This window comes from Trichoderma virens, assembly GCF_000170995.1.
Source record: "Trichoderma virens Gv29-8 chromosome Unknown TRIVIscaffold_3, whole genome shotgun sequence".
Lineage (NCBI taxonomy): Eukaryota > Fungi > Ascomycota > Sordariomycetes > Hypocreales > Hypocreaceae > Trichoderma > Trichoderma virens.
The window spans coordinates 253,155-276,812 of record NW_014013746.1 but is presented as its reverse complement, the minus strand read 5'-3'; the positions used below and the strand labels follow the sequence as shown (position 1 = coordinate 276,812).

General features: G+C 52.3%; 4 protein-coding genes across 4 annotated transcripts; 2 read left to right on the top strand and 2 right to left on the bottom strand.

The window, feature by feature from the left end:
* Positions 1-3,465: 3,465 nt before the first annotated feature.
* On the bottom strand, positions 3,466-4,226 carry TRIVIDRAFT_91716 (uncharacterized protein; the record flags this gene model as incomplete). Its single annotated transcript, XM_014103888.1, has 1 exon — positions 3,466-4,226. One exon carries the CDS (start codon positions 3,767-3,769, stop codon positions 3,599-3,601), a length of 171 nt encoding a protein of 56 aa, XP_013959363.1.
* Positions 4,227-6,334: 2,108 nt separating this feature from the next.
* Positions 6,335-8,147, top strand: TRIVIDRAFT_61863 (glycosyltransferase family 2 protein; the record flags this gene model as incomplete). Its single annotated transcript, XM_014103887.1, has 4 exons — positions 6,335-6,459; positions 6,544-7,398; positions 7,473-7,767; positions 7,833-8,147. The coding sequence occupies 4 exons, from the start codon at positions 6,335-6,337 to the stop codon at positions 8,145-8,147; spliced, it is 1,590 nt and encodes a 529-aa protein (XP_013959362.1).
* A 9,276-nt stretch (positions 8,148-17,423) lies between these two features.
* TRIVIDRAFT_61862 (uncharacterized protein) lies at positions 17,424-18,754 on the bottom strand (the record flags this gene model as incomplete). The annotated part of the gene is made up of 2 exons (XM_014103886.1): positions 17,424-17,626; positions 17,698-18,754. The coding sequence occupies 2 exons, from the start codon at positions 18,752-18,754 to the stop codon at positions 17,424-17,426; spliced, it is 1,260 nt and encodes a 419-aa protein (XP_013959361.1).
* An 851-nt stretch (positions 18,755-19,605) lies between these two features.
* Positions 19,606-21,636, top strand: TRIVIDRAFT_84967 (uncharacterized protein; the record flags this gene model as incomplete). Its single annotated transcript, XM_014103885.1, has 2 exons — positions 19,606-19,717; positions 19,783-21,636. The coding sequence occupies 2 exons, from the start codon at positions 19,612-19,614 to the stop codon at positions 21,162-21,164; spliced, it is 1,488 nt and encodes a 495-aa protein (XP_013959360.1).
* Positions 21,637-23,658: the final 2,022 nt, after the last annotated feature.

Below are 23,658 nucleotides of genomic sequence, written 5' to 3'. Positions count from 1 at the left end.
CATGGCGAGGCCGCCCGAGGGATGGCGGTCAGCTTCTTAACGCTGGACGAATGCAAGATGCTGCGCGCCTGGCCTGAGAGATAATACAGGACGGCGAGAAGGAGATGGCGAGATTTGACAGATCAGACAGACGGAGTGGACTGTGGATTTTGGCGGCTCAAGGCGGTTAGTGGTCGGCGGGACTCACTGAGACTACAGGGCTTGAGAGCCACTCACGGGCTGCTGCAGCGGTGCTACATGGCGGCAGCGCTTCAGACCAAGGCCTGGAAGGCTCAAATCTAGTAACCAAGGTTGGATCCATGTGCTACTCTGTAGATGTTGATGCATTGATTCATTTGGTGTAACAGCTGTCAACGCCATCAATGTCGGGGCAACGGCCAAGGCATCAGCAGGCGGCACGAGCATTGAGATCCATGATGTGATATGGATGGCCTTGATTGGAGGACCCATGTTCAAAAAAATCCGTGCCTGGCAGAGAACAGCTCAGCGTGCGGCTATCATCGACAGCTCCATAGCGGCCCCCAATGGACCATTTCTCCCCCCGCTGACCTGCGTGGATGGAGAGAGCCAAGCAGTTCTTAATCTTGGTTCCCCTGGCGCCAGCAAGCATCGCGAGAGTCCAGGCGGGCCAGGGGCCTGGCAAGACGCTCAACAAGAGGCACTTTGGAAAGCCCAGCGACGCAGCTAACGAGCGGATGTTCCTTGGTTCTGGCTGTACAGACGCTGATCTTGCAACCCGCGGCCGTCATCCGCACAAACCACGGAGAATAAGCCGGCATGTTCTTCGTGTTTCCGTCCAAGCACGAGCACGCGATAATACGTGAGCCAGGCTTGTTCTGCGCAAGTCCGAGGCACGGCGCTGCACTGGCAAGGTTCATGTTGGCATCGCGGGATAGTGCCTGTCGCACAAGGTGAAGCTTCCCAATGGAGCGCAGTTCCGGGGTATGTGTACGCACCGGTGGCTGTCCGCGCAGGGGCGCGATGGAGTCGCCGCCGACATGGAGAGCTTACTTGTACATGTAGTAGTATTCCCTGTGCCTGTCGCTGTACCTGTACTCGTACTATCACGGCCTGGATAGGTAGGTACTCGCGCGAATGGAAGTGCTGCAGCCCGTGCTTGTACACCTCCTCCACCATCTTGAATCCTTGCTCCGACTTGAAGTCGTCTCGCTGGCTTGGTACTTGGCCGCTCTCTGACGGATACATACAGGAGCATGCACGGAGCTGTAAAGAGCGAGGCCGCGTCGGTCTCCTCCGAAGCTGAACGGCTCGATGTTGTGTACAGAGCATTGAGCAGGATGCACTTTTGTCACCGAACTTGTTTGTGGCTGCAATTCAACTATACAGTACATGGACCTACCTTGCACCAAAGTAAGGTACTGTAAGTGTAGCAATTGGACATTGATAGGTCAACACTACTACCTCGGTCCTAAACGCCAGGGTAAGACTGTTGAATGGGCCGATGAAAATACTTGTAGTAGGAAAAAATAGCCATCGTCCAGGGCCAGCCAGGCCACGCGACGCAGGCAGGGGAAAAGCGAGACAGCAGCATCGGAACAATGCTACAGACACGATAGACGAGAAGGACCCTGAGATTCCGCTGCGCTCGCTTACAGGTACGCCTTTGTCCACCTTGATTCGGCATTCGCAGGTACCGGGCAGGTATCGTCGTGGCAGAGAGGCCGTCGAGTCGTCTTTATATGATGCTACACCAACTACCGGGGAGGTACTCGTCGCACACGGCACGGCACGCAGCGACATGTACCTCGAGGGATTCACACTTCCAAGGTTTCAACGGCCGGGACCTCGTCGATGCTCCCCCTCAGGCCCCTCAGGCCCCCCCCCCAGGCTGTCCATACCGCTTAGACCGAGAGGCCCCGAAATAGACCCTTTTTCGCTGCGAGATGTCGCGGATTCTGGAAGGTCTCGGTGCTTTTTGAGCTGCACTGCTTGAATTATCCATGCAAGTGTCCAGGGAGCTGTAGGCACCGGGTAAGGGGAGGCTTGTCGCCTAGGCCTTGTCCAGGTTGATGCATCCTGTGTCTGTGCGTGTGCGTGTGCGTCTTCTCCATCGTCGACTGCCTCTGTCGTATCGGCAGACGCGCCGCCAGAAGCAGCTTCTGGGATTCTGGCAGTCGTGGAGTCGACGAGGCCAGGATTCTGCTAGGACCGCTGCAGAAAGGGTCCACGGCCTGCATCTCGTTGGCCCGGATCCCCCTTTCTCTCAGCCGTGGTGCTTGCATCGTGGAAGCCGTTGGGGGGACCCCGAACTTTGTCCCGCCGCTTTTTCTCACTTTTGCCAGCAAACACAGTGGGAAAAAATGAGACGAAAATGCATCACCGTCTGTTTTCTGCAACGGCGGATACTATGTACGCTGTTGGTCGTGCTCATGGCGACTCCCAGGCCGGAAATGGCAGCGCCTACATATGCCAATCCCACATCAGGTCCACTGTGTCTGCTCTCTGCCTTATCAGAGGCGGCTGTCAAAGTGAGGTGTTGCACCACAGGGCCTCACCTCGACTCCCCGTACATATACGACTGTCGTGCGATGCCATGTTAGTCGCTGAGACCGGGTCCGTTGGCCGCCATGATCTACCGCCGTCGTCCGTGGCGCGGACTACCCGTCAGCCGATTCCAAAATAGCCAGGCACACGGTTCATGTCTGGACAAGTCATCAATCCCCTCAGGCCATCACCATGTCGAGAGAGACGGTCTGGCTCAAACCACGTGTACATACTCCGTACATGCTCGCACGAAGGGGACGGCAGGCAAATTGCCAAGGTACATAGGTAGCCATGGAAGTTGATACAAGTAATCTCATCTTGCGTTCGAGATGACATGGATGCCGGGCGACATGGTCCCTATTGGGCGGAGCAGATGCGACAAGGCGCGATAACGCCCACAGTACCTGCATTTAAACGCCAGACAGAGCAACGGCAAAAGTCTTGTTTCTTCCTTGGCCCTCAAACTTGCTTCTAGACGGTGTGTGAGACGTCGGAATTGCCATGCAAGGCATCTCCCAAGTGAGCCGGCACGTCAACAGCAAGGGTTCCGGGCACACACTGGCAAGTTCCGTTGATGTAGGTATTTTCGTCCTCTTGCTGCATCCAGAGTAGTACGAGTACGCACACTGCATGGAGAGGCCGACGTCCTACCCACCGTCCGTCCTGGAGGTAAGATCCAGCGTACAGTAGGAGGCAGCCGGCCGGGTTAATAGAACGGACGACTACCTAGTAAAGTTGAGGTCAGTAGAGTACTGTACGAGTACATGTACAGTAGGTATAGGTAGATTGCGTGATGAGGGGCCAGTCCGTAGCCTCAAGGTTGCAATCCCTATGCTTGTTTGCTAGTATCGCTCTATGTATGGTAGGTAGGCGGCTTTCGTGCTTAGCCAGCTGCCTATCCGAACGAGTCGCAGCTTGCATTGGCATCGTGGATCTCAACACCAACTCGGCTCGTCTTTTGCTGCGAATCGCGATGCCTCGCTCGTCCACACACACACACACTTTCTCTTGTCTCTTTCTCTTTATCTCTAGCTCTCGCTCTCGCTTGCACCCCCAACACTTTGGTTCGCGGCCACGCATACACATAGGGCAATTACTTGCGTTGAGCGCGGTTTGGCTCGACGATAACAAAGTTGCAGCGCAGAGTGCATCTGGCAAGTAGACAAGCAGGCAAGCAAGCAGAAGCAGGGCAACGCAACGCAACGCGGCGCAACACCACAACACACAGCATGGCAACAACACACAACGCAGCGCAGCGCAGCATCCTGTAGACATAGACGCAGAGCAACCCACCAATGAATGACCAAAGAGAACAAAGACAAAGAGACAAGTACGAGTACAGTACTTTCGGGTGCCGCTCCATACCAGGCTTGGACTTAACTCGACTTTTGACGCCGAACCCTGCCCGCCCAGTTTATCCGTTATTGCAATCTCCAATTAATCTCGAAAATCGCTGTTGTTTGCTGCCCTTGTCCTCGCCTCCCGCATTTGCTAGCTTCCCTGGCGCATCGCCCCACGACGATTTGACTGCTCGCAAACGCTCGCTTGGCCAAGGACCCCCCCGGCCCCATCCCATCCCATCGACGGTTCTCGAGCTCGCTGGGCAAAAGGCAATGGCGGCTGTGAGTGGCCAACTCGCGTGCTGAAGGCGAAAAAAAAATTGGAAGAGAGCACACAATATCCACCAGCACCCAAACTGTCCGGCCCTCAAAAGAGTCACAGCTGACCGCGCCAAAAGGACATGGAGACTCCAATAAAGGACCAGACGTGTCCGAGTATCGAATGCCAAAAAAAGCTCACGCCACCAAGGGCACATGTGCTAGCATCGTCCAGAATCCCCCTCTTCGCTAACGGCTAGGCGAGCAGACTCGTACATGCGAAGCAAAGTCGCTAGCAGCAGTAGTACTAAGGTAAGTGGTCGTAGGAATCAATGTATGTAGTATGTATGTACAATTATCTGCACAATAGACGACGGGTCCCCGTTTAGCGCGCCGGTGCGGGCGAGGATCAAAATTGCACGATCATTTTCACTCAAGCGCTCCATTGATGGGTTCAAACTTGCTTTTGCCTCCCTGTATCGGTAGTTGCTGTGCTGGTACCTGGACAACACTGTACGAGTACGGTACTGCTACTGTAGCACTGCGGCAACTTGTCGTACTTGACGGCGGTATGTAGGTACCTGACCTGTCCTTGCCCTTAGGTATTACCAGGCAAGGTAGGTATCTATCAGTCAAATGTCCAAAAGTCCATCATCAGACAACAACGAAAAAGGCCCCCGCCGCCGGTCGGGCATTGTGGAGTGCCAAAGTTACTCGTAGTATTTTTGTGAAATTGAGTAAAATGAAGCCCGAGTCTCAACTCCAACTCTGCCCAGCCGCTAGCCCCAAAGCAACGCGGTACAAGCTGCAACATGGCCGTGAATTGCCCCAATAGTCGCACCCCTCCCCCAAAATCCTCAACGCTGGCGCTCCGTGTCCATGCCGCCCCCGGACAAGCGCACTCCCCCCCTCCCCCTCCGTCTGTCTGCCATGAATACCTATACCTGGGCTGTACAAATTACAGCGCCCAATTGAACCCTACAGGTACCCCCGCCGCCCATCTCCTCCGCTAAACTAATGTAATGTGCTATACAGTAACGCTGCACTACGCACCACAGGCCAGTCCATTGCCAGCCATCCACCCACCTTTTGGCGCCATCCAGATTCACTTGGGCAAATGCTACCCTACGTGGCCCCTGCACGCTGCCAATAATACCCTGCCTTACCTTAACTCGTACATCCTCCTCATCTCTTGTGCTACAGTCCTGTACTTGTGTAGGTACATGGCATGCATCTGGCCTCGACGTGCTAGCTAGCAGACCCTCTCCGTCTCCGTGCTCATGCATGGCATTGGCCTAGGTCATATCGGAAGCATGCTTGATGGCGCCGGGCCGGTTAGTCTACACCACTCGTCGTATCGTAAGGTCTTGCAAGGTACTCTAGTATCGTATGGGCCTTTTTGGTATATAACTGCCGTCGAGTCGATCAACGTGGCTGCCATGCTGCTCTTCTCCCTCACGACCTCTTCCTCCTCTCCTCCCCTAATTAATATCTCCTCCCCAGAGGCTATTCAGGCTGCTCGGACTCTGCAATGCAATAGTCTGTCTCCTAGAGCCCCTCAGCTTCTCTTCCCCGTTCGTTATACTTGGTGTTTTTTTTTTCGCTTTTTCTCCCGGTGCTCGTGGCCCTCCTCGTCCTTGACCTTTGACATCTTGACTCGCCCGGCCTCCTTCCTGCTCCCCACCAAGCCTCGCCTTGCAAAGGGGGAACCTGTACATATATTGTTTGCCTCTTTCCTCCTTCTTTTGCAACGCATTGGCGGTCTGGACCTCAGCAATTGGCTTCTCTTCTGCCTGGTCTTTTGGAAGCCCCCCCGTTTGGGTTAGAACATTCGCTTGTCACTTGGCAACAGGAATTCGCCTCACGCGCGGTGGCAGCTGGCAGAATCGAGAATCCGGGGGCCTTTGCAAGTTGGAGACAGCCTACAGCGTGCCTCTCTTCTTCTCGTTGCTCTTGGTCCTCTCCAATTGATTGCAGATTGAGTGAGAAACGGGAGACGGAAATCCCTGCCCTGTGCCGTATAAAACCACACAGGCCTCGTCCTCTCTCCTCTTATCTTACCTAGTCGCGCAATCTCCATCTCTCCTCTCTTCTCTCTCCTCAGCACCTTGTCCTCTTCTCTTCCCAGCTGGAGAAGCCAAGCAGCGAGCGAGCTCCCCATGAAAGCATAAAGATCCCTGGTATACGCGACAAGAGAAATCTTATCCCAGCAACCCTGGCCGCCCCACATCATGGACAGGTTTCTTAGCGAGCTGCCAGCCAAACTGGCGCCCCTGGTCACCTTCAGATTGCCTAGAGTCGAGTCCGATCTTTGGCAATCGCCAACCTTCTGGGCATATATCTTTTGGATCCTCTGGTTAGTTGGCTTTTTCCTAGCTGTCCTTTATCCCTCGTTCTCTTCAATTGAGTTTACCAAAAGCTAATGCTTGTTACGCTATAGGCTGCATCGCTATGTCCGGCTGCTCGTCCACTGTGTCAGCCATTGGACCTACAAGTCGAAGCCGATCCCCAACAAGCCAACATTTACCAACGACGACGTCACGGTCATCATTCCTACCATTCATAATGTGTTTGAGGAGCTGCGCCCGTCACTGCAGAGCATCCTGGCCTGCAAGCCTGCTGAGCTGATTCTTGTCACAACCCATGACAAGCGCAGGGCGCTCGACGAGCTGGCCAGGTCTCTCAACTACCCCAAGGTCCGTGTCATGCACACGCCCATTGCCAACAAGCGCCTCCAGGTCTGCGAGGCTCTGCCCAGCGTCAGCACACCCATCACCATCATGGCCGACGACGATGTGTCGTGGCCGTCGACGCTGATGCCATGGATCCTGGCCCCCTTCGAGGACCCCAAGATGGGCGGCGTTGGCACATGTCAGCGAGTCAAGCGTGAGTGGACAGCTCCCTGGTCGGTGCGCATCTGGAACTGGCTCGGCGCCGCATACATTGAGCGCCGCAACTTTGAGATCTCAGCCACGCACAACATCGATGGCGGCACATCTTGCATGTCCGGCCGCACGGGAGCGTACCGATCTTCCATCCTCAAGAGCCACGACTTCCTCGATGGCTTCAAGACGGAGAAGTGGAGAAAGTGGATCCTCAATGCTGACGACGACAACTTTGTCACGCGATGGCTGGTGAGCCATCAGTGGAAGACCTGGATCCAGTACGAGCGCGAATGCGAGATTGAAACGACTCTGGAGAACGGCCCCAAGTTCCTCTATCAGTGCTCCCGCTGGGCGCGTAGCAACTGGCGAAGCAACTGGACCAGTCTGGTCAAGGAGCGGCACGTGTGGAGGTGAGTTGGGCCTTTGAGCCGTCTAAAATAGCTAAAATAGCGCGAGCGTACTAACGAAAATGACCTGGACATAGACAACAGCCCTGGTGCACATACGCCCTCCACTTCGCGACCTTTACCTCCATCGCCTTCATTGTCGACCCGCTTTTGCTTGCCTCGTGCTGGTGGGCGACGGCCGAGTGGAATCTGCAATACCGACACTATGCCTTTTGGGCCCAGTTCATCTTCATGTTCGCCTTCACCAAGTTCGTCAAGCTCATGGGACTTTTGTTGCGAAACCCCAGCGACGTCGTCTTTGTTCCTGTCTCCATTGTCTTTGGATACTTCCACGGGCTGATTAAGCTCTATGCCCTCTTTACTCTTAACATGGTTAGTACCTGCTTTGTCTTGGAAGAGAAGAAACATGGACAAAACTAACATTCAATTTTTTTTAGACGTCTTGGGGCAGTCGAGCTGACGGCGATGCAAATGATGCGCAGCGGCTCGCGCCGGCGCCACGACCATCAAAGGTATTGACGACTCCTCCTGGTGCTAGCTCGCTCATCCGCTACAACGTCCGTCAGAAGGGACGACAGACGCAGACGCGGACCGAGCAGGATTCGGCGTGGGAAAAGCGTGGATACGCTGCCTACGATTCCAGCACTTCCTACAATCCCATCAGGGTCGCCTCCGAAAAGCACGAGGACTCTGGCATGCAACATAACCACGACCAGCCACACTCGATGCGATTCAGCAACACCTCTGAGTAATGAAGTCATGAAACCTCCACTTCTATATATATTTTGCTTCTTTTTTTTTTTTTTTTTTTTTTTTTTTTTTTGGGCGGCCTTTTTTTTTATATATATTATTATTCCAAAAAAAAAAAAAAAAGGACCATTTCCCCTGGCTTGCTTGTCCAGTCGGGATTTGATTTTACGCGAGCTACGAGAAATGACATGTTTCATGGGATCTTGGGTTTGGTTCCTTTTATCATGAGCTTTAGGCATGGTAAATAAGGTATGCCTTGTTCTTTTTTTGGGCTGTTCAGGGCGGGGTGGAAACAAACAAATTGCGTCACGGCGGGATTACTGCAGCAGAATAATGGGCTCTGCTTGCAAAACGGAAACACATGGGACGGAATTTGGGACGGAATGGACGGAACGGATGGAAACTTGGGTTGATTTCTAGGGCTGCGTGGTGTGTGACCGGACCACCAGGGCATGCCAGGGACTTTCAGGGCTGTTGACAACAGGTGGCGTTGAGATTTGACCCATCAGGCGTTGATTGCTTAGACTGCCCTTTTTCTGTTTTCTTTTTTTTTTTTCATTTACTACTACTACCTCTTCTTCTACTACTTCTTCTTTTCCTCACATCTTTTCACTGGAACGGAATTGGCGGAGGCGAGGGACAGGACGGGATTCACAAAAATAAAAGATGAAAGTCGCCCGGATTAGCATATCACACAGAATGGCATTAAACACGACACATTTTGTCGTTGGAATAGAATCGGTAATTTCTCTGACAGTGACATACATACACAACATGTGGCACCGAGACATCTGGAACCGTTGACAAGGTGACACATGGGCTTTCCAACAAACGCATGGCAATTTAGGTTTGCCTTGTCTCACTTGCTAGACGCCAATTGGTCCGATGACGGGGGTTGAAGGCTGTGCCGGGTGCAAGACGGTGTACTGCTATTGGTCGCCACCATGGGATGCCCAGATGACAGTTGGATGACGGGGGGGAGGCTATCTTTAGTAAGAAGTATTGGAAAAAATATTGATGTGTAAAAAAAAAAATTAGATGAGAAACTTGGCATCCATATCCACGATACACGTCTTCAGCTGCAAGGCCGGGCCACGCAATTCAATCTAAAGCAAGGTGAGGTGAGATGGGTGCTGTCGTTTACGAGCGATTGGGCTAATGAGAGGGCCAGCCTCGGGGGAGGGGGGGGCGAACAATATGATGTGTAATGTACCTATAGGTATGTAGCAATTGACAGCTGGAAAAAAATGAATCAAAAGGGCAAAAAGAGTGAGAAAAGGGATGGAGGGGCTAAGGATGAGAGGAAGCAAAAGGCACAGCCGGCCGTCCTATTCGAAACACGAGCTCTTCCAGCTCACTTTGCGAGGTGCAGTTGCAGCGCGACGCAGCTCAAATGAGGTGCTACTACGTATGCGATTATGACTGCAGTCTGCAGTGCTGAAGTTGCACAGCATGTATGACGGGGGTGAAGCAAGGGGGAAAAGAGGGCCAATGGTTGTTGGCGGAAATACCGGCCGGCGGATTTGATAGGCAGGCAGGCGAAAGCAGGTAGGAGTCTTGTTATCAGCTACTAGGGGTAAAAAGAGGGAGGGGAGCGTGTAAGGCAAGGCGAGGTAAGGCAATGTAATTCTTGCATGTGCGGAGATCTCGATGGTATGCATGGGGAATTACACGACAGCAGCCGAGGAAGAATCCGCTTGGCTGGAAGAGAGGGCGCCAGGGCTGTGCATCTCGGGGTCATGGGGAGGGAGGGGGGGCGAGAAAGGACACAGAGAGGGCGAGAGAGATGAGATGAGATGATGCACAGGAGCGAGGCAGGGTGGTAACGAGGTGACATGGTGCCTTTGTGGTGGCGCTGGATTCCGGTGAGCTCGTGATTGTGCTCGAACAGGCCGCTATCACGTAGGATTAGGAATGAGGAAATAGTCCAAGTGAAAATGAGAGCTCACATCGGCTACGCGAAGCTATAGCGTCGATAAGGAACGCCTACTCCAATGCTAGCGGAGCTGCTAGCAATGAGCGTAGCCCATTTCGAATGCTTGACGGGGCCTCAATCGGACGTGATGTGCAAATGGCCTGCTGGGCTAAAATCGCTTTTGATCGGCGCCCCCCTTCAAGTCAATAGCCGGTCGTGCGAGTTTTGAGCCGGACCACGATCACGATGCCTCGCGTCCCTCGGCTCGTCTTTTGGCGGCCGGAGAGGCTGGGGGAGATTAATCGGGGCCTGAGGATTCGGCGTGCATAATTGGTGCGAGAGCGTGCAGCTGCCGTTATTTGTTGTCGTTGGTGTTGTTGATTCTGTTCCGTCAACAAGTCGTTGGCATTGACAAAATGGTGGGGATTGGAGGGGAGAAGTGCAAGTAAGAATCCCAAGCTGGGAGGGGTGTGCAGAAAAGGCTGAGGCAAGTGGGGTGGCTGATCAGCGCAAGTACCACAAGTACATGCAAGTCACTGGCCAAGTGGGCTCGTCGGTACAAGCTGGACATTCAACCTCTCACCAACGCTCGTACTTGTTGTACCTTGCATTGCATGGTTCTGGGCCATTGGCTCGAAGGATTGCGTGGTTAATGTATGTAATAGGGGAGGCAGAGACGAAGCCGTGTGCTGGACAGCAGCCAGGTCGCTTGGATAGGCAGACCGGACGAGACGTGGATATCATGCGATGCGATGCGATGCGATGCGATGCGATGCACTGCGATGCGACCACCCTCCCCTTCTGCTAGTCTCGCTGGTAGCCTGTCGTCGCATCTTGTTGCTGCCACACGCCAAACCGCTTTCCGTCAACCATGCAGCGTGCAGACGCAGGTCCAAGCTAACGCGGTGGAGAAGACGAGTGGACTATTTGCCAATGGATGAGCCCCATCGCCGTATTCTGCAGCGCCCAATGAGCAATGGCGATTGCCTCTTCGTCAGGATGCAGCAGCCTTACCGTACGCGCTGAGGTACTCGTACCAGCAGATGGAGCTGGGGAATGACAGTGACGCCTGATATATCAAGTACTATACATAGTCGTACGTGTACAAAGACGCACATGCCCCTCGCCTTCACGCCCACTCTCGGCGGCTGTTGCCTGCCAAAAGAGAAAATAAACGCCCTCTCAAAGCGGGCATCTCTCCATTGACTGTACCCGCGTTGTAACGTCAAACCTGGGGCGATGATGCGCAGGCAATCTCCCCTTGTATGTATGCCGGCAAGAAGCGAAGGCAAGGTCATCTGGCAGCCTTTGTCGACCTGGCGGGCAAAGCAGGCAAGCAGACAGCCCAAAGAGGAATCAATACAGCCAGCCAACCCCCCTCCTTCTCAGCGCCTTGTGGCGGCTAGCCACATGAACCTTTGGTCACTGGACTTGAAGGGATTCCAGTGTGAGCTGATGTCGTGCTGCTGAGTCGAATCGAACAGATTGGGACCAATTCGGGAACTGGTGTGAGGCCGTCTGGAGAGCAAGGAGGGAGGCTGTGCGATCCAGCGTCATGGTCCAGGCTGACCCGTCTACCGACTAAGGCTACCGAATGGGGCTGATCTGAGGCCCTATTTCGAGCTATTTCGTGCCGAACGCAAGACCCATTGATGTGCCCGCTGGGGCCGAGCTCGCGCGCGTCGCTGATGATCATGATGTGACGAGTACCGACCGATACACGCACTAACAGGAGGCACCCCTACCTGCTGTTCAGTATGTACTACTGTACTCATACGAGTATATATATACATATATACAGTCAGCCAAGGACTAGTCCATAGCTAACCAAGCGTATATACATAGGGCAGAGAATGGAGTCGGACGGTGAGACACGGCGAGCAGAAGCGGCTCCGCACCCCATATTGGCTTGTGCGCTGCTGGCGGCCGCTGGGGTTGCGCCGTCTCCATCAGCTGAAGAGCTCTGTGCTTGTGATGAGGGGATTCTTTGGTCCTAGAGATGTCTTACATTAGCGACGACTAGTATTCTTCCATCTTCCATCGATGACGGATCATGGTTATCAGGGATCATCCATGGAGATGGGGCATCAACTACTCAATGGACGGGGTGGTTTTTTTTTCTTGTTTTTTTTCCTGTTTTTTTCTTTCTTCTTGTTCTTCGCCAGATCGGATCTGAGGCTGAGACATGCATACTCGAGTCTACCCCCGACAGGGCGAGCGTCATCTGCGATTTGCAGCGTCCGATGAGGCTGCAAGTCTACACGACTAGCCACCCCTCCTCTCAGATATCCACAAAACCGGGCAGACACGGGACATTGCGGTTGCCCAGAGGGGTCTGGCCGTCCGCAAATAGTGCGAGAAGCGGCGATGGTTCGGAGTAATTGGAGCTTTTGGGGTGCTTTGGTCGGCGTAAAGTCGCATCCAACCATGAAATGCTGTGCCTGGTATTGTGCAAGGTCGTCGTCTCACGTCTCATGTCATACATAGTATTTCCTTGGCCTTGTGTGCGTATTTGGTTTGGTTCTGGCGGTTGTTTCTTGGGCCGGAAGGCAAGGGTGTGCAGGGATTGGCCATATGCAGGGCCCAGCCCTTTAGGTAATCCACAGCGAGCCCTTGCCATTCATCAATCCATCAATATGCAGCCTCATGACTGGGCTCAATCGCGATGCACCACTTGCCGCCGCCACCATTTCGTGGCACGACAGAAGCAGTAGTCGAAAATCAGTCACGCAAATACTAACGCTTTATTTGCTGGTTTTCCCGGGCTAACACGTTTCTTTTTGCGGGCGGGCGGCTGGCTTGCGGCAGTAAGCGAGCGGCGACAAAAAAGCAAAACCAGAAAACCATCCTTGGAAGAAATGGTACGAGCACAGAAAAAGAAATGGCTGCGAAATGACGGCCCCTCCTCCAATGCGGAGAGAGGGCGAGCTTTAGCTGCGTGGCTGGCCTTAGCGGCGCTCCATTCACCATTTCGAGCCGGACTTGCCTGCTCGTCGAGGCATGGCCTGTCCATGGTCTGTCCATGGTCGTCGAGGCAAACGCGCAGACAGGACGACAAGAGATACCTGGCCAGCCCCCACATCCAAGTCTTTTCGGAGTCACAAATTAAGGGTCCAGCGAAGCAACGACAGAGAGCTGCTCGGGATAATGCATGCTGGCTGGGCTGTCACATCACACACTCGCACCACCACCAGGGCCTAGAAGAAGGCCATGGAAGACGCACTGGCTTTGGCTTGACTTGAAAAAGAAGCAAGAAAAAAAAAATTGGGTGAAAAAGACCGGCGCCGTGGCTACTAACTAATACCTAATTACATTACGAGGACTACTTGATTCAGGTGGCTGGCCCTAGTTGGGACGAGTGTTGCCCTGCTACCATTGAAGCCGTCGACACATGCTTGGACAGGGACGGTACTGTACTGTACTGTACTATACTGTACTGCACTCTTTGGTGTTTGGATGCATTAGCATCGTGTCGTATCTCGCTTTCGCTCTTTTGCATCAATCGTGTTCCAGTAAGCAGATTCAGGGCAGAACAGCGCAGAACAACGCAGCCGGTGGAGGTCTCGGCTTCAGCTAGCCTAGTTTCTACCGTCCCTCTCCCCCACGAAAGACCGGAGATTGTCCTTCGCTCAATGGTTTGGTCATCGCTTGGAGGCTTGGTGGGGGAAGGGGGAAAAGCACATGAAGCCGTTGGATGAATGGGCTTTGGCTACGTGTACAGACGAAATGTGTCGCATACATGATGCTTGCGCTTGTGCCTGTGCCTTGCCTGGGCTTGTGCTTGTGCTTGTGCTTGTACCTGTGCTCGTACTCGTGCTGAGGGCCACAAGTATCTCCGGAGTAGCTGCTCATGTACTGCCGGCTAACTGGATGCGGCTGCATCTGTAGTTGACAGGTCAAATCTTCCTGGCTGGAGCCTAGCCATGGTGGCTTGCTCTTCAACCTGAGTCGTCAAGACGCCGCATAAGTGTCTCTCGCTGTGCCACTCGCTTGGCGTGCCCGCCTACCCTGCAAGACACTGTCCAATGACAATTTTTCACATCTCCTTCTTTTTTTGTTTTATTTCGTATGGATTGGAGCCAAGTTTATTGCCTATTTCTACTGTGGCGCTGTTGTCTCTTCTCTCACATGCCAGACTCGGCTATTGGCTGGAAGTTAAACCCGCAGCCTCACTCAGTTCATAACTGTCAAGCAGAAACTTTGAACCGTCGAGCAAACGGTGTCCGACGAGCCGGTCCGTCCGGAAGGCTAAAGTGCTAGACAGGAGCCATTTTCGACTTCCAACGACTAGATGAAGCTACTAATTAGAAACGGAGTGTCTGTTCCTTGATTTCCGCAAGAGGAGGGTTGCAGTGCGGGAGGGAGAAAAAAAAAAAAAAAAGAAAATCCTTCGCTGGAACCAACAACAAACTGCATCGACACATGGAGATGGAATCGCATCATGTTGCAACGCCATACTTAGTACCTACCGTATCGTGCAGTACAGTACTTGACCACTACAGCCAGCACTAGCCACTGGAATGTCCAACGCTTCGGCCCTTCACCCCCCGATGAGGCGGCCCTCCGAGCGACTCCCCCTCCGATTGTTTTTCGCAATCCTCTTTTGCGGTAGCGGCAGTTGGCGGCTCCCCGGATATGTTTCGCGCAGGCATATGAGCAACTGAGCTCCATTTCGAATCCACCAGAGGGAGCCCGTTGTATATCGCAGTCGCCTTTATCTCCGTAGTCGGCTCACCATGCAGACGCGGGGGAAAAAGACGCTGCGACTCGACTAACCGTCTATTATCTACTCAACTACGGAGTACTGTACGCACAATTATCCAGCCGCCAGTATCTGCTAAGCTGACGGACTGATACGGACGCTTGCTTACATGTATACAAGCATCTCGCTCGCACAGCTGGGCTCAGCCACCAGGGCCGAAAGCTGCAGGTGGCAGAGAAGGCGCGGCAGCGATCGCTGTCCACGTACGAGCACGAGCGCATCTACAGCTTATAGTAGGCAAGATAGAGTGCCCTTGCAAGCTTCGACTTGGCTTCAGCCGGCGCCGCAGACGCGGGCTAGCATACATGTGGCAGGCCGTCAACTGCCAGACACGTACCCACCATCCCATGTCCGCCATGATTGTGAGTTGTCGAGACGTGAAGGCGGCTCGGTCGTGTCGAGTTATTACAGCTCGTTCACAGAGAGGGAATTAACTCGTACAGCTTCTCTCAATTGACCAGCCAGTGACATGGGCCTGGTGACAGTCCCTCGCTTGCGTTTGCGCATCCATCTCCTGTTCCTTCACTCTGTCAGTTATAATGTGACCCAGCCTGCCGCAGCAAGCATGGCTTGCAGTGGGCATTGTGAGTACGAATGCTGTACAAGTGAGTGATGTGAGTTAGCAGAAGCGAGGCAGTTCAGATTAGCTGAGTGGACATGACAGGGAGAGAAAAAGAAGAATCTCCACTCCCCTCCCCTCTCCTCCTCCTTCCTCCCCCCCAGTCGACGAACAGCAGAGGCAAAGTCGGGGCTTATCGCCTTTCAGGTGAGGCGTTCGCTTGCTGGCCGTCATGGATCGTGGCATCATGATGGAGGATTGCCCCGGAAGAGGGGGTGTGCATTGCCTAGACGATATTCTGTGCATATTCAACCGAGCTAGCCTTGAGCGGTGGGGGCCGTGATCCCAAGATGAGGAGAAAAAAAGGGGACTTTGAGATGGGGGAGGATGGAGATGGAGGGGGCGTGGAAAAGACATCGTGATGCCGAAATGTTGGAATCCGGCATCAAGCATGCATATGCGGCATGGAGCAAACGTACAAATTAGTATACAGGCTCCAGATTACATGGAACGCTTTGCTGCACCTGCATTGCATTGCCCGTCGTGGATGAACCTACGTGTCATGGATGGCCTCGTTTTGTGATTTCGCAAACTGCTACCGTCATTGCGAATGCTCCTGTCCATGTATATCCATGTACATGACTTGGCGGCAGAAAGCACACGACTACTGCTGCTGCTTGAAGCGACTAACACTAGGCCACTTGACTCATCTTATTTTCTACATTAGCCGGCCGTGTTGTATCCCGAGGCAATTCAGCAGACGAACATGCAAACAAGGCCTTCCCCTCTCAGCTTAACCAGTATTTCCAGTTCCCTGTTTTGATTGAGCTAGACAAGTGTCGTAACAATCAATAGCCGATGACCAACTACTATACTAGTAGTACAGCCATCTCTGTGTGAGGAATGAGAGTAGTGTGAGTGTGAGTGCGAGTACGAGAGTGTGTGTGCCCCTTCAGCCCTGTCAACGAGGGAAGCTCATGACATGGACCACCCTCGTCCGCGTCACCCACAGCAATTGATTGCAATGACGACGGGAGATCCGGCTATCGAGGGATGATCTATCAACTTGGACCAGGTTTCTCCGTATTTTCGTAATTCTGGAGGGCGCGCTACTCAACGGCCGCAAAGCCTTAGCCCCAATGGTTATGTAAGAGCTAAAGATGGGTGCGATTTTTTTTTTGGCCACCTCGTGCTTCCCATGCGGCGATGTCTCAGCTGAGGGCGGGCTGTATTATCGTATTTGTTCAGCGCGGTGAAGGGGGATAGCCTTACGGGGAATAATGTGATGGGCTGAGATGATTGGGTGGGCGCTAGGAACGAGGAGTGTGGTGCCTTGTTTTTCTTTTTTTTTTCTTTCCTTTTGACAAAAACGAAGTGATGTGTCACAGCGAGATAGCAGGATTGGTCATATGTTGCGGAGTATTAATTGCGTGATGGAGGTTGTGGCAGTGTTTATGTGAATCGTCATATTGTGAATAACGAGAACACGAAGACGCGTGGTGATTGCGATTATACTTTCTATAGGTGCTTGTGACCTGCTGGATTTTTGAAGGGCCTACCTTACATATCAGGTACCTGCAGTCATATATCATCATATTCAAGACTCTGACGTGTACGTGGATTTGTCCCGAGGGCAGCCGTCTTATGAAAAGGTGTAGTATGAGAGCGCGTGAGATGATCGATTTTGGTATTCTCCCTGAGGAAGAATGAGACTCAGATTGCCGGGTATATGGGTGCTTGATCAGTATCCCCAAAAGGATATGGAAGACAAGGCAGCAAAGTGTATATCTCACAGTGAAATAATGGTTCATCTTAGATGGAAAACCTACATCAACTTAGAAAATTCAAGGTCTAACGCAGTATAATTTAGTGTTTTCTCGCCATCTAATGAGGAAATTGATGAAATCTAATAGAGAATAGTAGAAAAGAAAACACGCTTTTGTTATGCAACTCTAAAAAAGTAAAAAAAAAAAACCGGAATCTCGCTAATCGCCGCCCATCGCAGTAGAGTACAGGTACCCTTGTCTGCTGCCAAACCCCTTTTAAATCTTTCCACCCAGATACAGGATATTCTCCTTGATCTGTTCTGTAATAAGTTGTGACTCTCCCGTGTAGACGTATGCTACCGTCTCGGGCCACACCTGAGGATGAGGCAATGCCAATTCTATCGTATCTCCTCGAAGTACTCGATCCGACATGATGACGGCAGCCAACGCTGGTAACTGTGCTCGCGCGTATTGGACATCTGCGTCGTTTTTGTTAATTAAAGTTCTTTGGAGGAAAGCAAGGGGGGGAGAAAGAAACAAAGAAACTTACTTATGGGCACAGCAATAGATTGAGCTGAGAATCGCCGCCGCTTGCTGGGTCGAGGAGACGTGACGGTTTTCGCAGTGTTTCTTACATCGCCATCACGCCCTTCTTCTCCGTCTTCATCTTCTTCTTCAACACCACTTGCATCGATGGAGGCGGCATCCGGTGGATAAGACGCCCGTCGTTTTCTGTTCAATGGCTCCAAATTGGATAACAGTGCCTCGGCATTGAAGTTTGGTGACCGAGGAGATGGCAGAGGATCTGGTATCGTTGCTCTCAATGCATCTAGATCAAACTCGCGCTTCAGTCCAATGGGTGAGTGTGATTTTGAGTGGATAATTGCCCGGACAGACAGCCGCCTCGATGATGTCGAAGTTGGAGACAGCAAGGCGGGAGATGGCAAAGGGGAGGATGAAGACGTAGTAGATGGTGTGCCTGGATCTTCTGACAGCGATCTGACGTCTTCATGACTTGTTTTGAGTGGCAGTGGCCTGACAAACACGTCTGCGTCTTCGAGACGGCCGAATCTCTTGGGTCCTTGTTCCCAAAGTTCTAGGCGTGATCGCTGAATATCCGCAAGCTGCATCCGTCGAATGTCAGATTCAGAAGAGGGAGATGTTGGTGTGACATTGGCCGAGAGAGTGACAGAAAGCGACATTCGAAGAGTACCGGGGGAGCATGGTAAAGGGATACCACCTCTTCCACCAGGCATGTGATGACCTCTTGCAGAAGGTGACTCGACGATAATCGAACGTCGCACGCATGATCCATAATAAGCAGGCTCAACCCCTGGATTTGTGAATGGTACCACAGCGGATGTGGCGTCCGGTATACGGATCTTTCTCAGTGCCTGTCTCTCCGCGAATCGCATCTCCCTCCTCATGTTACCAAAACCAGGCACGACTGAGTTGAGAGAATGAACATCTGCTGAGATGGCTCCCGACAGGGGGCTAAGTCTCCGTCTTGAGAACCTGTGTGGTCTATCCAAGAGATTTGCATGACCTGTTTGGATAGGTTCAATAATGATGGGGCGACGGTGCCGACGGTTTCTTGAGAAGGACATGATGAAGACAGATGAACGTTTCTGCGTTGAACAGTATGCTAAATGCTGAACGTAACACAGAATGGTCAATGAAACACAAGCTACAATGCGAGGAATCTTTCGAGAAATATTCCGAATTATATCGCAATGACCCAGCCCCTTTTTTCTCTCTAGATCTGATCTCGGGAGGCTTTGACGGCTGCAACAACATGCCGAGTTGTTTTGATTGCGCCACGTTCACATCAATGGCAAAACTAGTCTTCCATTCCCCATTCACGCACGGATTTTGTTTTCTTTTTTTTTCACTTCTTTTTTTTTTTCTTCTTTCCTTGGCCTGCACATTACAAAGGTCAATAGACGTGACGTGGCGGCTGAGCTGTCAGTCATCGTTGGTGATGATGGGCGATATCGCTCCCTTGTGACAAAGGCGCACGGTTTGCAAGTCGCTGCGTCCCAACAAGGAGAACAAAGAGATGGAAACGATCTCATTCCTTCTAGTTGGTTCTGCATCATCAAAGGCCTTTTGATGCAAAATTTTTTCTTCTAATTGTTATTATTTTGTTTCAGGTTATGCCATTGTTGGTTTGTTGAAAGAAGCACCGTCATTCATCTGGCCAGCCCATGATAGGATGACTGATGGTGTCGCGCACGTGATGGCCCATTATGGGCGAGAATTGTCCACGAAGCGCGAACTGATTGGCTTATACAACCGGCCAGGTTGACAGCGCACCAAAACGCCGTCAAAGAAATACCGTCGAGCGCTCGGGCTTGTTGGAGGCCTGCATTTTGCTTTTTGCTGTCCGTTGCTCTGGGTCATTGTCATTCAGCTATCATGCGATAGGTCGCTATTTTCAGGAGCCAACCGAAATAACGCCATCATGTCGAGTACGGCGAGCTACAAGCAGCGAAAAGAGGACTTCGTGTCCAATTTGACGGGAGGCTCCGTCTCGGAGATCGGCTATGTGACGGCCGTCGCGCCCGTGAGTTTTGCATCGTCTGCTTTGCGCTGCTTAGGGACTCTGTAGATGCTAACTCGTGAGCCCAGGCAGCGGTTCTTCTGTGGTCTGTTCTTCAGGCCCGACAGTCCTTCTTCAAGCCGTACTCAGTCCTTGGGTTTGTCGTCGACTTCTCACTCACTGTTGGCACTTTCCTGCTGGCCACTACCCTTTATTCCGACTCACCAGTCTTGTTGAATCTGCTTCTGCTTGCGCCGGCCTTTTTGATATGGCTCCTCCCTTCATCCACCACGGGTTCAAAGAAAAGGCCCAGGCTTCCGCCAAATGCCCAGTCCAAGGTCGCCTCGGGGCCCCTTGCGGCTCTTAGCATAAAGCCCTTTCTCACGACTTATCGCGGATACATGATGATCACCACCGTTGTTGCAATCCTTGCCGTGGACTTCCGGCTCTTCCCACGACGGTTTGCCAAGGTGGAAACCTGGGGCACGTCGCTCATGGACATGGGCGTTGGCTCGTTTGTCTTCTCAGCCGGCATTGTTGCCGCTCGTCCGGTTCTCAAAGAGAGAGCCTCGGGCTGCCGAGTCTCGCTGGTCACTCGCCTATTGCAGTCGATCCGCCATTCCATCCCGCTGCTGGTTCTCGGCTTCATTCGCCTTCTCAGCGTCAAGGGGCTTGAGTACGCCGAGCACGTCTCGGAATATGGCGTCCACTGGAACTTCTTCTTCACCCTGGGCTTTCTTCCCCCTTTTGTGGCCATCTTTCAGGCCATCTTTGATATTATTCCCTCACATGCTGCACTGGCTCTACTCCTTGTGGGAACGTACCAAGCTCTGCTTGAGAATACGGATCTCAAGGCATTTGTTCTCACCGCTCCAAGAGTAGATCTCATCTCCATGAACCGGGAGGGCATCTTTAGCTTCATAGGCTATCTCGCCATCTTTCTTGCCGGACAGGATCTCGGCAAATTCATTATTCCTCGGAGCATCACATCAAGCAGCAACTCAACCGCGGGCATGCAAAGAAACACGCTTCTCATGACGATTGCAGTCTGGGCCGGAATCTGGACCGTGCTGTACACCATTGTCACTAGCTACAACTTTGGGCTTGGATTAACCGTCTCGCGTCGGCTGGCCAACCTGCCCTATGTCCTTTGGGTAGCGGCGTTCAACTGCTGGCAGATTCTAGCTTTCTGTGTCATTGACACCATCTTCTTCCCCGCATTTTACAATGCCGCGGACGCGCGATCTGAAAAAGAAGCCTATGAAGCGTCCACGAGCTTTGTGTTGAAGGCATATAATCGCAACGGCCTGGCCGTGTTCCTCATTGCCAACTTGCTGACAGGTTTGGTCAATATGACTGTCCCAACATTGGACGCAACACCTGTTGTGGCCATGGGAGTTCTCTTGGCTTACACGGCAACCGTCACAGGCGTTGCGGTGCTGCTAGATATCTACGACATCTCGATCAAGCTATAAAGGTCGCAAGAAGAGCAGTAACATTACAAAAGAAGAACAAAGCAAGATGACAGATGCGGTCACCAGCGCACATTTTGTCGATGCCATGCCCATATCGGTCGTTTGCTAGTGTGATTCAGGGACGGGATGCAACGCTCTTGTACCCAACGGATGATCTGTTCACCCCTGGGCGCTTCCATGACCGTACAGGAAAGAATCCAAGACACAATGAAAGGAAGCCTCCCTTGAAAAGAAACCAAAGGCATTGTTATTGTCTACATTGGGAATAGACAAGGATCTGTCGATGCCCTGATTGGGTGGGAGTGCCCTTGAAGCCAAAGATTTTCATGCAAGACACCCGCGAGATGGTGAGATGGCAAACTTGGCGCGCTAGATGGATTTGGACGGGTATCTACCTATTAGTATCTAGTCAGGCGATCTTATTTGTGTGCACAGATGCCAATCGAAGATTTAATATCATGGGTTATCCACCATCTCACCTGCGGAACCGTAATAAATGCGTGCTACCATTACTCGTTATGACCGACGCTCCGTACTCGTAGTAGTGATTTGCTAATGCCTCTAGCTCACCGAACCGGCGCCTTTTGTGCTCGGTGTCTACTCCGTAATCCACTACGAGCGAAAGGTAGTTAAGATGAAGCTATTTTAACTCGACCAAGCCAAGTCGCTCATTTCCGGCCTCAATGCGATGAACAAAGGAGCGCCGCAAACAATGCGGTGGATCAACGAAAGCGCACCGGATCCTTTTTATGTACAAGTACTTTTGCTAGCGTTGCATCAGACAGGAGAAAAGAAAACCTAGGAAAATAGAAGAAGCCGCACGGAAGAAGAGAGTGTTTCATGAGCATTATTGCAACGAAACATTGTTTTACGAGAAAGAGAGCACATGTGGAAATTGGGGATGTGCCACCAGGTTTCACGATGGGTGAGGTTGTCTCGGGTCCGCTTCGCAAAGGGGAAAAGCGGGACATTTGGCTCGTATGTTGTGGCCCGAACTTGGATGGTGCTGAAGGCGAAGAAAGGATAATAATAGCACCTTGGACAGATCGAGTAGGTGAGCATGTCGTGTGGCGTGGGCCAGAGCAATAAGGTTTCAATGCTTCATGCTGGGTTGAAATAATAGGGTAGCCGCATGTAAACAAAAACAACAGGGGTAACATCGGTCATGCAGGTACAGAAACTGTAATGATGGGGAATTGGACTAATTGGACATGATGCGAGTCACACGAGACGGCTGCTATTGGGCCGGAGGGATAGGCTGAGACAATGTATTAAGCTTTATCATGTTTCTTTTTCCTCTTCTTGGTTGTCTGGTGACAAGCCGATATGGGCATGTCCTGCATGTTCCAGATATCATTGTGCATAAAAGTATTGCTCTAGATGTACGATTCATCCAATAAGCACCTTTGGCAATACTCACATGCACAATTGCAAATCGACGTGATGCAATTTGAGCCCGATAGGCCGAATTTCACCTCATCGGCCGCAAATCAACGACCGCCTCGGGACGGGACAAGAGCAAATCATATGATTGTGCGTGGCGAGATTGGTGCAAGACGTGCAAACCCGCCCATGATTTCGGCATGGTTCTAAAGCGCGCAGCATCGCAATCTCACAGCCGGGATCGAGATTGGTGCTTCGTACTAGCCGCCCGCATTTCCTCCCAGCGCAACTTGCCGGGGGGGTGGTGGTTTTGCGCAGGAAGCGAGGGAGAGAGCGAGGCGACAGCGCGATTCAAGCTCCGTCTCCGTGTCTCTGTATGCGCGTGTTGCGAGTGATATTACAGTACAATTGAAAAGCACAGGCGGGATCCCTTCATCTCTGGCTCCCTGTTGCTGCTCAATGACAGGCGCAAGCGAGCGAGCGAGCGAGCACAAGTCTCCATCGTCGTCTTTGTTTGTTTATTTGTTTGTTTGTTGTTTGTCACTGTACGAAATATGGATGCTACTACCAGTTAGACCTATACCTTAGTATTCCGTACTCGTACCTAATAGTATGCGGGAAGAGGGCTGCATGGATCCCACGGTTGCGCTAATACGGGGCCACCCCTTGCGTCGAGGCCAAAGCAGTTGAGGTGTTTGCGGCGTCACCGAAGGATAATGGAAATCCATATTATCCAGGTAGTAGTAGCAGTAAGCAAGGGACGGGAAGAGTAGGTACTAGGCAGTAGGTAATGGTGGCGATGATGATGTCGTGGGCTGGGCATTGCTGACTTTTGGGGCCATTCTGTCTGTTCCCGTTTCCAATTGCTTAACTGATATGCTATTTCTTGGATCAAGTGCACAAATGATTCATTGCTCGTCGACTGCTGACTGGTAAGATGACGGTAGTTAATTCCATTGACCGCCTGGCCTGTTATTTGCCTCCTCGGCATCGATGCTTTCTTTGTACGAGTAGTGTCGGTACTCGTACTCGTAGTGCCAGCCAGCTGCAGTAATGCAAATCAGCGCTGTTACAGCGACCCAGCCTTCCCTTTTTTCCCTCTCTCTCCCCT